This window comes from Garra rufa, unplaced genomic scaffold, assembly GCF_049309525.1.
Source record: "Garra rufa unplaced genomic scaffold, GarRuf1.0 hap1_unplaced_102, whole genome shotgun sequence".
In the NCBI taxonomy this organism is placed as follows: domain Eukaryota; kingdom Metazoa; phylum Chordata; class Actinopteri; order Cypriniformes; family Cyprinidae; genus Garra; species Garra rufa.
Window position 1 is genome coordinate 36114 of NW_027394377.1, and position 12277 is coordinate 48390.

Below are 12277 nucleotides of genomic sequence, written 5' to 3' on the forward strand. Positions count from 1 at the left end.
TTAAGATAAACTTAAGATCATCTAAGTGTACTCAACTGTGCTATTTTGAGACACCATGAAGATGAACTAAAATGTGCTTTTAACATACTATCTCAGCATTTCCAAAAAATGTATTTTGTTACCACTTCTAATAGGATTGAAACATATTTCATAAACCTTTAAATATACTAATTATACATAAAAAAATAAACTTACTGATTATTTAAAATACATGAATAATATATAACAAATGTATACAAAGCGTATTTATAATGTATTGCCCAGATATTTTTATCAATAAAAAATACACTTGTTGATTATTTAAAATACATAAATATATAACAAATGTATGCAAGGCGTATTTATAATGTATTTCCCACATATTTTTATTACAAAAAAAAATACACTTGTTGATTATTTAAAATACATGAATAATATATGATAAATGTATACAAAGTGTATGTCACGCCCTTGGACTGTTTGTCTTGGTTTTTCCCAGTGTTTCCCCCATTGGACTGTCTGTTTGGTTTCTCCCATGCCCTTTTTTGGTCTTCCTGCTCATTAGTGTGATCCCCTCCACCTGTTGTTGTAATTATCTCCCCTTTATAAGTTTGTTTGATTTCCTTGTTTCTTTGTCCGGCTACAAGCGTTACACCTATGTTCCTTCGTTGTGTGCACGTCTTCTCCCGCCATTCCTGTCTATTGTTACTCTGCCTGAGGATTTATTGAAGACTTTTTATTGAAGACGTTATTTTTTGCTTTCCTACACGTTTCGTGACAACGTATTTATAATGTATTGCCCATACATTTTTATTCATTATAATACACTTATTAATTAATTAAAATATATCAATTATATATAATAAATTTATTCAAAGCGTAATTATAATGTCTTGCCCACATATTTTTATTAATAAAAAATACATTATAAATACGCTATGTATACATTTATTATATATTATTCATGTATTTTAAATAATCATCAAGTGTATTTTTTATTAATAAAAATATTTGGGCAATACATTATAAATACGCTTTGTATACATTTGTCATATATTATTCATGTATTTTAAATAATCATCAAGTGTATTTTTTATTAATAAAAATATTTGGGCAATACATTATAAATACGCTTTGTATACATTTGTCATATATTATTCATGTATTTTAAATAATCATCAAGTGTATTTTTTATTAATAAAAAAATTTGGGCAATACATTATAAATACGCTTTGTATACATTTGTCATATATTATTCATGTATTTTAAATAATCAACAAATGTATTTTTTATTAATGAATATATGTGGCCAATACATTATAAATACGCTTTGTATACATTTTTTATATATTATTCATGTATTTTAAATAATTAATAAGTGTATTTTTTATTAATAAAAAACATGTGGGCAATACATTATAAATACGCCTTGTATACATTTGTTATATATTATTATTGTATTTTAAATAATCAGTAAGTTTATTTTTTATGTATGTATCAAATGTATTATAAGTGGTAACAAAATACATTTTTGGAAATGCTGAGATAGTATGTTAAAAGCACGTTTTAGTTCATCTTCATGGTGTCTCAAAATAGCACAGTTGAGTACACTTAGATGATCTTAAGTTTATCTTAAGGAGTACTTAAGAATAACTTTTAGTATATTAAGTACAAAATCAGTGCCCGAAAATAGAGCACTTTAAGTACATTAGGGAAGTGCACTAAGTGTACTTAAATTGTATTTTAGCACACTTTTTTCACACTTTGTATATTCTTTTAATATATTATTGTTATACTTTAAATTAGTCATAAATATATTTATAAATGTTTAAAAGTAGGGTTCAAGTGTATTTCTAGTTGTAACTAAATATATATTTTTAAATACAGATATAGTATGTTAAAAGCACATTTTAGTTCAATTTCATGGTGTCTCAAAATAGCACAGTTGAGTACACTTAGATGGTATTAAGTTTATCTTAACATATACTTAATACTATTTTTTAGTACAATAAGTACAAAATTAGTGTGCGAAAATAGAGCACTTTTAGTACATTACTGAAAAGTGTACTAAGTATACTTAAAGTGTATTTTAGCACACTTTTTTCACATTTTGAATATTCTTTTAATATATTACTATTATACTTTAAATTAGTCTTAAATATATTTATAAATGTTTAAAAATAGGGTTCAAGTGTATTTCTAGTTTTAACTAAATATATTTTTTAAAATACAGATATAGTATGTTAAAAGCACATTTTAGTTCAATTTCAGGGTGTCTCAAAATAGCACAGTTGAGTACACTTAGATGGTATTAAGTTTATCTTAACATATACTTAATACTATCTTTTAGTACATTAAGTACAAAATTAGTGTGCGAAAATAGAGCACTTTTAGTACATTACTGAAAAGTGTACTAAGTATACTTAAATAAAGTGCATTTTAGTGCACTTTTTTTTTACCTGGGCAGTGATGTTGATTTTTTTTTTATGCCAAAGGGGTCTGAATCTGTGGAAAAACAATAGGATGCTCTGAAGATACACTTTATTGATTTGGTCCAATAAACTGCACCGGGAACGAGTCCAAGGATTTCCAAATGTACTGTACATCGTAGTCAATGGACTAAAACAAAATGACGTTCCTTCGGGAAACAAAAGCATTTACAGTGCAAAACCATGCACATCGTAGCCATAACTTCATAACAACATAGGGTATTTTATCTAAAAAAAAAAAAACATGTATATTCTATAATCATATAGAATTTATTTTTTTAATTTTTAATTTTTAATTTTTTTTTTTTTTTTTTTTTAGAATTCTGACTTTTCTTCTCAAAATAATACTTAATATCTCACAGTTCTGCCTTCTGAATCAACATTTTGCAATTCTAAGAAAAAAGTCAGACTTGTGAAATATAAACCCTCAATTCTGAGGGTTACAGTCACAGTTCTGAGTTTATATCTTGTAATTCTGACTTTTTGTTTGTTTTCTGTCCAAATTGTGAGATAAAAAAGCTGCAATTTTTTATTTGTTTAGCAATTTCCCAAACACTCTAAGCTCACATTCTAAAAAAAAAAAAAAATCACCAGTGATTTCCATACTAGCTATTTTACCAGTAAATGTCATCAAACCATGAACTTTAATATACTGTACATTGTATACAATTTTCATAAAAACATGGAAAATATTATTCTAATATTATTAGAACAGCAAAAGGCTGAACAGCCCACAAAAAGCAACAGGTTGCCAAAAGGATCATAAAGACATTGCATTTATGATCATTTATTTCCTCTCAAAATCTCTAGAGCCTTTTTGATCGCTGGAGAAACACTGTTTGCACATTTATAGGGATTCATAAAACAAGCCACAGTTTTGATTTTATTTTCATAATGTCTGTGTGTGGAATTCACTTGCACACAGATTTACTCTGTCTGTTTTTCTCTGGAAAGATTGTGATCAATAATTTCCAATGAGCAAAAGTCAATAACTGACACAAAGAGACTACGTTTATGCCTAGGGATCTGTTCTATTAGATTTTTCATGTTTATGTGAGTGTGATGCTAAAGGTTGAGTGCTGTGGGATAGAAGTGTCTCGCCCACACACATATACTGAGGTTTCCATCCGCTTCTCCCCACAAAAATGCATCCAAACGTCAAGGAACATGCAATATTTACCAATTTGCAAGCTGTGGTTTCCATTAACCTTTACCCATAATACCACTTCTATTCACTTTTTGTAATTTTCTGGATTTTTTGATGACAGTGGTCGATAATACCAACTTGCAAATTTCATTGTAGTAACAAAAATTAGTTTGGTACTGCTATTTAATAGCATTTCCTTACTGTTTATTGATCAGTGGGATGTTCTTACAGTTTGTGTTCTAATTAAATAAAGTGGGATGTATCATAAAACATAACATATACAAAATTTTATTTTGATTTATTATTGTTTGCAATAATACATGGTTTTTGTAACTAACTAAGCAATACTTTTTCGTTGTATTATTTTAACTTAAATCTTATTTTGAATTTGTTTATTCACTATTTCATAGCAAGTGTATGGTATGCAAAAGACAGGTAATAGTTCAGTGGAGCCTCATGACTGTCCTGTCCTATAGGACACAGTAATGTGAGTCAGTCATGCATTTGTTAAAACTGCTACAATAGTGCACTCTGTTGGTCAAAACGTGTACTTCACATATGGGCAACAAATTGCTGTAAGAGGGCGTATCATCATATTTAGCTGTTTTAGGGCCTGGACAGCTTGGTGTCATCGACACAGAAAATTAATTCATACAATTATCAGAACATTTTGCAGCATAATTTAAGGACCACCTGTTTACCAGCTGAGGCTCAACAAAAAATGTTAGGTAGTGTGACAGGACAACGACCCTAAGAAGTAAACAAACCAGTAACAGAATGTAAATTTCAATGTTTACAATGAGGAAGTTTGAATGTATCATTACTATAGATTCTGGTAGTAGCCTAACATCCAGATACACTTTCCATTAGGATCACAGAAAAAAAGTTTATGATCATATTTATGATCATTTACTTTATAAAGTCTCAAGGGAGATTGTTTGATACTCCTCTAAAAAAGTACTCATTTTATAGGCAAATCAGCATTGAAAATAAACAAATTACAAACATAGATAAATGTAATAGAAGAAGGATACAAATGAAATAAACAGTGTTTTATATTTTCAGGTAAGTCTAACAGTATTCAGGTACAGAAATTGAATAATCAAATATAAAAAAAACATAGTCTTCATTGTATAAATTCAATCTAAGAAATTGTGTTAAAGCTACAAATGTGTTTTGCTGTTTAATTAACATGCATGACACAAACGTCAGGAACATTAAACTGCTGTTAATTTGGAAAATATTTACATGTATATATTTATATTCATATGAAGTATTTGATATATAAATATATATTAAATATATAAACATACAATTTTTCTTAAATATATACATGCATGTGTGTTTATTTACATATACATAATACATACAGTACACATATTATATGCACAAAAACCTTTTTTTTTTTTGGATGCGATTAATCACTAATTATTGCCCAGCACTGGTAATAAGTAAAATGATAAGAACATATAGGATGATTAATCCCCACTAGTAATACCATGCCATTTATTGGTAATTTATTATATGTGACATGTATACTGCCCTCCAAGGGCAAAGTGCAGTAACTACACATTTGGTCAAAATTGAGTTAAGGCTTAAAATGGACTTTGTGACAACTGTTTTGTCTTGTGGCAAAGTCTCCTGGTTCAATAATGTCCAGTTTCAGAGAAACAAGAGTGTCAAAATCGCAGTAACTACAAAATCCAAACTAATACCATATATGGTGTAAAAACTTTAAAGGCATTTTTCTCAGTTTCAGTGTTGGCGTAGTTACTGCACTTTGCCTTTGTAGGGCAGTATAATATAAAGTGAAAAGTGTAGGTGAAGTTAAGTCTATTTTTGAAAACATAGTAAAGGGGCGGGGGGGGGGGGGGATCGATTCACATATGAATCGTGATTCAGCCTTCTAGCAATTCGCATCTTTGTCAATTGAATAGCTTTTTAACCGAATTGTGACCCCAACAATCGATTTTAATAGTGAGGTACCAAAAGATTCCCACCCCTAGTTACGATCGATTCTACCCAGTTTACAGGTGGTTACCGATTTACAGCTTCGCAAGGTACCCTGGGAGTCCCTGACGATAAACCTATGTGCACGTGAAGCCACGTGAAGCAATCTGTTTGAATGTGTCTTTCAGAATGAATTATAATAATTCCTAATAATTTACTCACCCCCATGTGATCCAAGATGTTCATGTCTTTCTTTCTTCAGTCGAAAATAAAATAAGGTTTTTGAGGTAAGCATTCCAGGATTTTTCTCCATATAGTGGACTTCAGTGGGAATCAATGGGTTGAAGGTCCAAACTGCAGTTTCATAGCAGCTTCAAAAGGCCCCAGCCGAGGAATAAGGGTCTTATCTAGCGAAACACATAAGGAAAGGAAAATACAAATTTATATGCTTTTTAACCCCAAATGCTCATCTTTCACTAGCTTAACCTCACAGATTATGTAATCATACACGCATAACATATGCTGAAGTACCGACCCAGTACAAAGTGGACGTGCAATGAAAATTGCCTTTTACAAAAAAACAACCCCCCCCCCCCAAAAAAACACCTTCTTTTACAAAAAGGTAAATCAATGAAGTCAGACAATTTTGAAGTTGAAGGAGAAAATGAGATGGAGTTTTTCGCCCTACGCTACCTTTTTAACCGAAGTACACAGACAAAGAACTAACCACACATGACTTTTTCAACATGATTACGTAATGCGTGAAGGCATTGCAGAGCTAGAGTGCGAGATGAGCATTTGTGGTTAAAACTATATATAGTTTTTAATTTTGTGACCAATCGTTTCACTAGATTCCTCAGCTGGGATTGTGTAGAGCCTTTTGAAGCTGCATTGATACTGCAATTTGAACCCATTGGGCACCACTTAAGTCCATTATATGAAGAAAATTCCTGGAATGTTTTCCTCAAAAAATTGTATTTCTTTGCGACTGAAGAAAGAAAGACATGAACATCTTGGATGACATGGGGCTAAGTAAATTATCAGGAAATTGTCATTCTGGAAGTGAACTTCTCCTTTAAGATTTGTTTAATACCCCACACAAAAAGTGCAGATCTAAAGGAAGCAAAATGATCAAGATTAATTTGTGAACTGGATGTCGCAATGATCTATCTGCCAAGTTTATTATAGCTGTTATTTTTCGCGCTGTTTTCAATTTTCTCTTTTCAGATGTATTAAATTAAAAGTAAACAAACAAAACAAAGAAAATTATAGAATTTTGTTAGGACCTACTGTTTATTACATACTCTGCTGTGATAGATGTTTAGAGAGTAGAAATAACACAAGAGAACGTTTTAAATATTAAGTTTATTGACTCGTGAATGAGTTATTTATTCTTATATATCAGACAGAAATTATGCATTATTATATACTGTACATTTCTCAGCTCTGAAATATGTGATCCTGGACCACAAAACCAGTCTTAAGTAGCACAAGTATATTTGTAGCAATAGTCAAAAATAAATTGTATGGGTCAATAATATCGATTAAGTAAAGATTATGTTCCATGAAGCTATTTTATAAATTTCCTACTGTAAATAAATCAAAACTTAAATTTTGATTAGTAATATGCATTGCTATAGACTTTATTTGGAGAACTTTAAAGGCGATTTTCTCAATATTTCAATTTTTTGCACCCTCAGATTCCAGATTTTTTAAATAGTTGTATTATTTCAGCCAAATATTGTCCTATCCTAACAACATACATCAATGGAAAGCTTATTTATTCAACTTAAATCTCATTTTTAAAAACTTGACAATTATGACTGGTTTTGTGGTCCAGGGTCACATATAGGTGAGATAAATATATAACTTGTAAAAAATTTTTACAGTTTAAATTACATACACCATGTCACATTTAAGTCTGGAAGCCCTGCAGTTGTCCATAACCAAAAAGCATGTTGCTGTCCTCCACAACAAACAGCATATTCAAGTGATCTGCTTTTTATGCATTTTCCACAGGATAATGCTGTTCTGTAGAAACCACAGTTTCAGTATGACTAACACAGTCTGTAGTCACCTCATATCACCCCATAAATCACCTCAGGTTCAGTAGATGTTGGGTCAGATGAATGCTCTGTTTGGCTCATATGCACAGCCTCTTTTCTGACCCTGGGTTCAACTCATCCTTGTTCTTTAGTAGAGAAAGTCATCTCCAGTGGCTGTGGGTTCCTCTGGTTTCTTAGTCTGTATTTTAGGTAGATGAATTTTACTGGAGGCCACTACAAGAATGTTAGCTCCGTGTGTTACAGCGCTGGCAACGCACAACCAGAAGGAGAAACCAAGATTCTCCTCAACAATCACAAGGGTAAAAAAGCTCTCGCGGTAGTTAGCCACATGTTCTGTGAGCTGATGGCACTGGATTGCTGCAAGGAAACATGCAAAGCCCATTGCACTGAACAGAGCTGAGAGAAGAGATTAGAAAGAGTGGACATATGATCAGAAATCAAAAGAAGTATCAAATCACAGTTTGTTATTGTTGATATTGATGATTTAGGGGTGATTGTCCAGAACATTGTATTTTTGTTTGTGTTATGTTGACTTACCTGCAATGAAATTCCAGATGTACAGGCCAAAAGGTCCTTTGATAGATTGGTAAGGAACTTTTCTGGCATTGTATATACAAAAAGCTAAACTGACCACTGCAAAGCCAATAGCAGTGAAAAGAAAGAAAATAATGATCATGTGAAGACCACTGTTGATTTTTTTGATGAGCTTTGGGAAAACTGCAAAATTTGTGAGAAAGAGACAGAAATTAGGTCTCACAAAATTGGATTTATACCTTTTATAGAAGCACAGATAGTTAATTCGTATTGAGATTAATATATGTAAAGAGATATCTAGACTACTGTATATATTATATATGCACTATATATATATATATATATATATATATATATATACACACACACACACACACACACACACACACACACACACACACACACACACAGTTGAAGTCAAAATTTACATACACCTTGCAGAATCTGCAAAATGTGAATTATTTTACCAAAATAAGTGGGATCATACAAAATGCATGTTATTTTTTATTTAGTACTGAGTTGGATAAGATAATTCACTTAAAAGACGTTTACGTATAGCCCACAAGAGAAAATAATAGTTGAATTTATAAAAATGGCCCTTTTTCAAAAGTTTACATACTCTTAATTCTTAACACTGTGTTGTTACCTAAATGATCAATGCTGTGTTTTTTGTTTGTTTGTTTAGTGATTGTTGTTCATGAGTCCTGAACAGTTAAACTGTCTGCTGTTCTTCAGGAGAATCCTTCAGGTCCCACATATTCTTTGGTTTTTCAGCATTATTGTGTATTTGAACCCTTTGCAGCAATGAGTGTATGATTTTGAGATCCATATTTTCACACTGAGGACAACTGAGGTACTCATATGCAACTATACAGAAGGTTCAAAGGCTCACTGATGCTTCAGAAAAAATACAATTCATTAAGAGCCAGGGGGTGAAAACGTTTTTAATTTGAAGATCAGGGTAAATTTAACTTATTTTGTCTTCTGGGAAACATGTAAGTATCATCTGTAGTTTCTGAAGGGCAGTACTAAATGAAAAAAAAAGATATTTAGGCAAAATAAAAATAAAAATTACACGTCTTCAGTCTGTTCAAAGGTTTATAGCTCATAATGCATTGTGTTTCCTTCTGAAGCATCAGTGAGTGTTTGAACCTTCTGTGATAGTTGCAGATGAGCCCCTCATATGTCCTCAGTGTGAAAAAATAGATCTCAAAATCACAGTCATTGTTAAAAAAAATTCAAATACACAAAAATGCTGGAAAACCAAAGAATTTGTGGGACCTGAAGAATTTTTCTGAAGAACCCATGAACAATTATGACTTAAAAATAAAAAACAAAACAGCTACACAACTAAACAGCTGTGGACCATTCAGGTAACAACACAGTATTAGGAATCAGGTGCTGTAAACTCTTAAATGGGGTCATTTTTATAAATTCACCTATTATTTTCTTTTGTGTAATATATGTAAACATAATTTATGTGAAATATCTTATTCAGGTCAGTACTAAATAAAAAAAACAACAACATGCATTTTGTATGATCCCTCTTATTTTTCTAAAATAATTAACATTTTGCAGATTCTGAAAGGTGTATGTAAACTTTTGACTTCAACTGTAGGTATTTAATCTACACGTTGTTGCTCTTACTGTATATTTTGGAGCGGCGGATCCCGAGCCCGCATCTTCGTGTTTTCCCGCCCTGAAAGAGGCCATAGTAAATGTGTCCCGTGAACTGCTCTAGCTCCGGACTAGACGCGTTCACCAGATCCACTCCTGTCTGACACAGTGTGGTTCCGGTGATCCAGCGTTCGGTAGACAGTGCCACAACCAGAAGTACTACAGAACCGATGCTGAGTATAGAAGCGAAGGAGAACACGATCTGTTTCCAGAGAGTTGGCATTTCACTACTCACCCCATTCCTCCTATAAAAAGCAAGACGCAAAGTAACACGACCCCGCGCGGCGTCCGCCTCTCTCCGCTACTGTGCGCGCCAACTCTGCCTGTAACTTACGATGAATTTTAAAACTTAATCACAAACAGCCTACCGGTTTGCAGTATATTTCCGGTAAGTGCACAAATACAAACTAAACACCCTAATACTAAACTGAAGGAACGCGAGATAGGGGGATAGGGAAAGAGTAGGAAACCAGATATAAAGCGGTCAGCTGGATCTCCTTTACCACCTAACGAAACCTTATACAGTTTACTTGCCTTCGCTTGGTTTGGTTGCCAGAGCTGTCCGCGGGCGCGCGCACACTCTCTTTCTCTCTCTCTCTCTCTCTCTCTCTCTCTCTCTCTCTCTCTCTCTCTCTCTCTCTCTCTCTCACACACACACACACACACACACACACACACGGGGGTTCATCTAGTGCAAGCGATTTGTCAAGTCTTGTATTTACACACATAAACCACCGTGCTCTAACCAGAATTTTTATTGGATTTTCTCTGCTATAACAATTAATCAAACATCGCCGTCCCCTTTACATTATCATATAGGTCATAAAAACGGGTGGTTCAAAATATTAAATGTCACTTCAGCCAATACTATGGCTACTGGGTCATTGAGCATTAAAAAAAGAAAGGGGAGGGTTTGATAAGAACCATTTAAGTCAATGCAGCTGGACAGCAGTAAAAGGGCAAATGGCTCGGAAATATCAACCTGCATCGATATCGGTTTTATTCAGTGCAGAATTGGGGGTAGCATAAAACAACCACGTCTTTATTTTCCCCGTTAGATCAGCCTGAAATATAATTCAGTACCATGGATAGCAACCTGCTTGAGTTCAGAACCATGGACAGCTCAACCCGTTCAAGAATTTTGATGCACCTTAAATGGTGCTATTTACAACCACTAGAGGGAGATATCTTACTGTTTCTTTGAGTTGAGATTTGTGCCACTCAATTATACTTGTGCCCATTACACAAAACATAAAAAAAAAATTAATAATAGTAATGATATAAACAACAACAACTATATTTACAACTAAGTTGATTATACACCAGTTAGTTCTGGTCCTCAAATTTAGTGTGTCCACTAGCTAGTGCACTCTCAGTGCTGGGTTGCGTCAGGGCGTCAAGGGTAGTCGGTGTAAAACCTGTGCTAAATGGGTGTGCTGATAATTTTGCTGTGGCGACCCCTAATGGGAGCAGCTGAGGAAGGGAGATAGAGAGATTTCTGTTCCTCAAATTTGATCAGCCAAGTGGCATTTAATAATCGTTGATATTTACTTTAAAGCACAGGGATGTTAAACTGTTCACTGCATGGCTCTGCTTGTCTGTGTTAATGCCACATCAATATAACATCCAAATAATCACAAATATGTGAAATTACATCGTAAATATGAAAAATAAAGACAACAATGATGCATCATAAAAGACACAATATACACTCAAAAATTATTTTTGCCTCTTATTCAATTTAATTAATTAGAGCTAAGGTGAAATGATTTTTGAAATTTTGTAACAATTTAATTTCATTGTGTTCAGTCTGCCTAATACATTTAAAAGTTTAAGTAATTTTTGGTAAATTCACGTATCAATAAAAACTACATATATTTGTTGACAAAACTAACTTGGCAGTGGATCTATAGTTCCCAGAATGCTTTGCAAATGACTATACTAGGAGAATACATTTAAGTGTTATTTTATATTTTTCTGTAAAGAGGAAAACATGTTAGTGTTTAATGTTTCTGTAATGTTTTTGAACTTTGTGGTTACCATTATGCATATTGAGTGCTGCCTTTGCACTCAAAAAAGAAAGTTTTTACAAACAGTTTAGTTCATTTAAAATACATATGTTTAGTTGGTCAGCACAATTTGGTTTAGGCAAAATTAATACTCTAGGTTAACTTTGTCACATTTTTTCAACTAAATTTTATGCTAATTAATTTTCTTATATTTAAACAAGCAGTTTGATTCATCATTAAACAGTGTGTACAATGAACAAATAAGAAAAAAAAAACATTGTCAGTACTGACACTAGAACTGACAATGTACTGGCAGCCTATAGGGTAAGATGGGGGAAGATGCCCCCCTTAAGATACATGTGAATTTACTTTAAAATTGTAACATATTTATAAATGTTTCATGTGGATGATTATTATTATGATTAT

General features: G+C 32.6%; 1 protein-coding gene across 1 annotated transcript; it reads right to left on the reverse strand.

Annotated features, from left to right (window-relative positions):
- Positions 1-6940: 6940 nt before the first annotated feature.
- Positions 6941-11892, reverse strand: LOC141316564 (clarin-2). The gene is made up of 3 exons (XM_073832785.1): positions 9813-11892; positions 8169-8348; positions 6941-8027 (listed from the first exon to the last, which is right to left on the reverse strand). Exons 1-3 carry the CDS (start codon positions 10063-10065, stop codon positions 7759-7761), a joined length of 702 nt encoding a protein of 233 aa, XP_073688886.1. The 5' UTR covers positions 10066-11892; the 3' UTR covers positions 6941-7758.
- Positions 11893-12277: the final 385 nt, after the last annotated feature.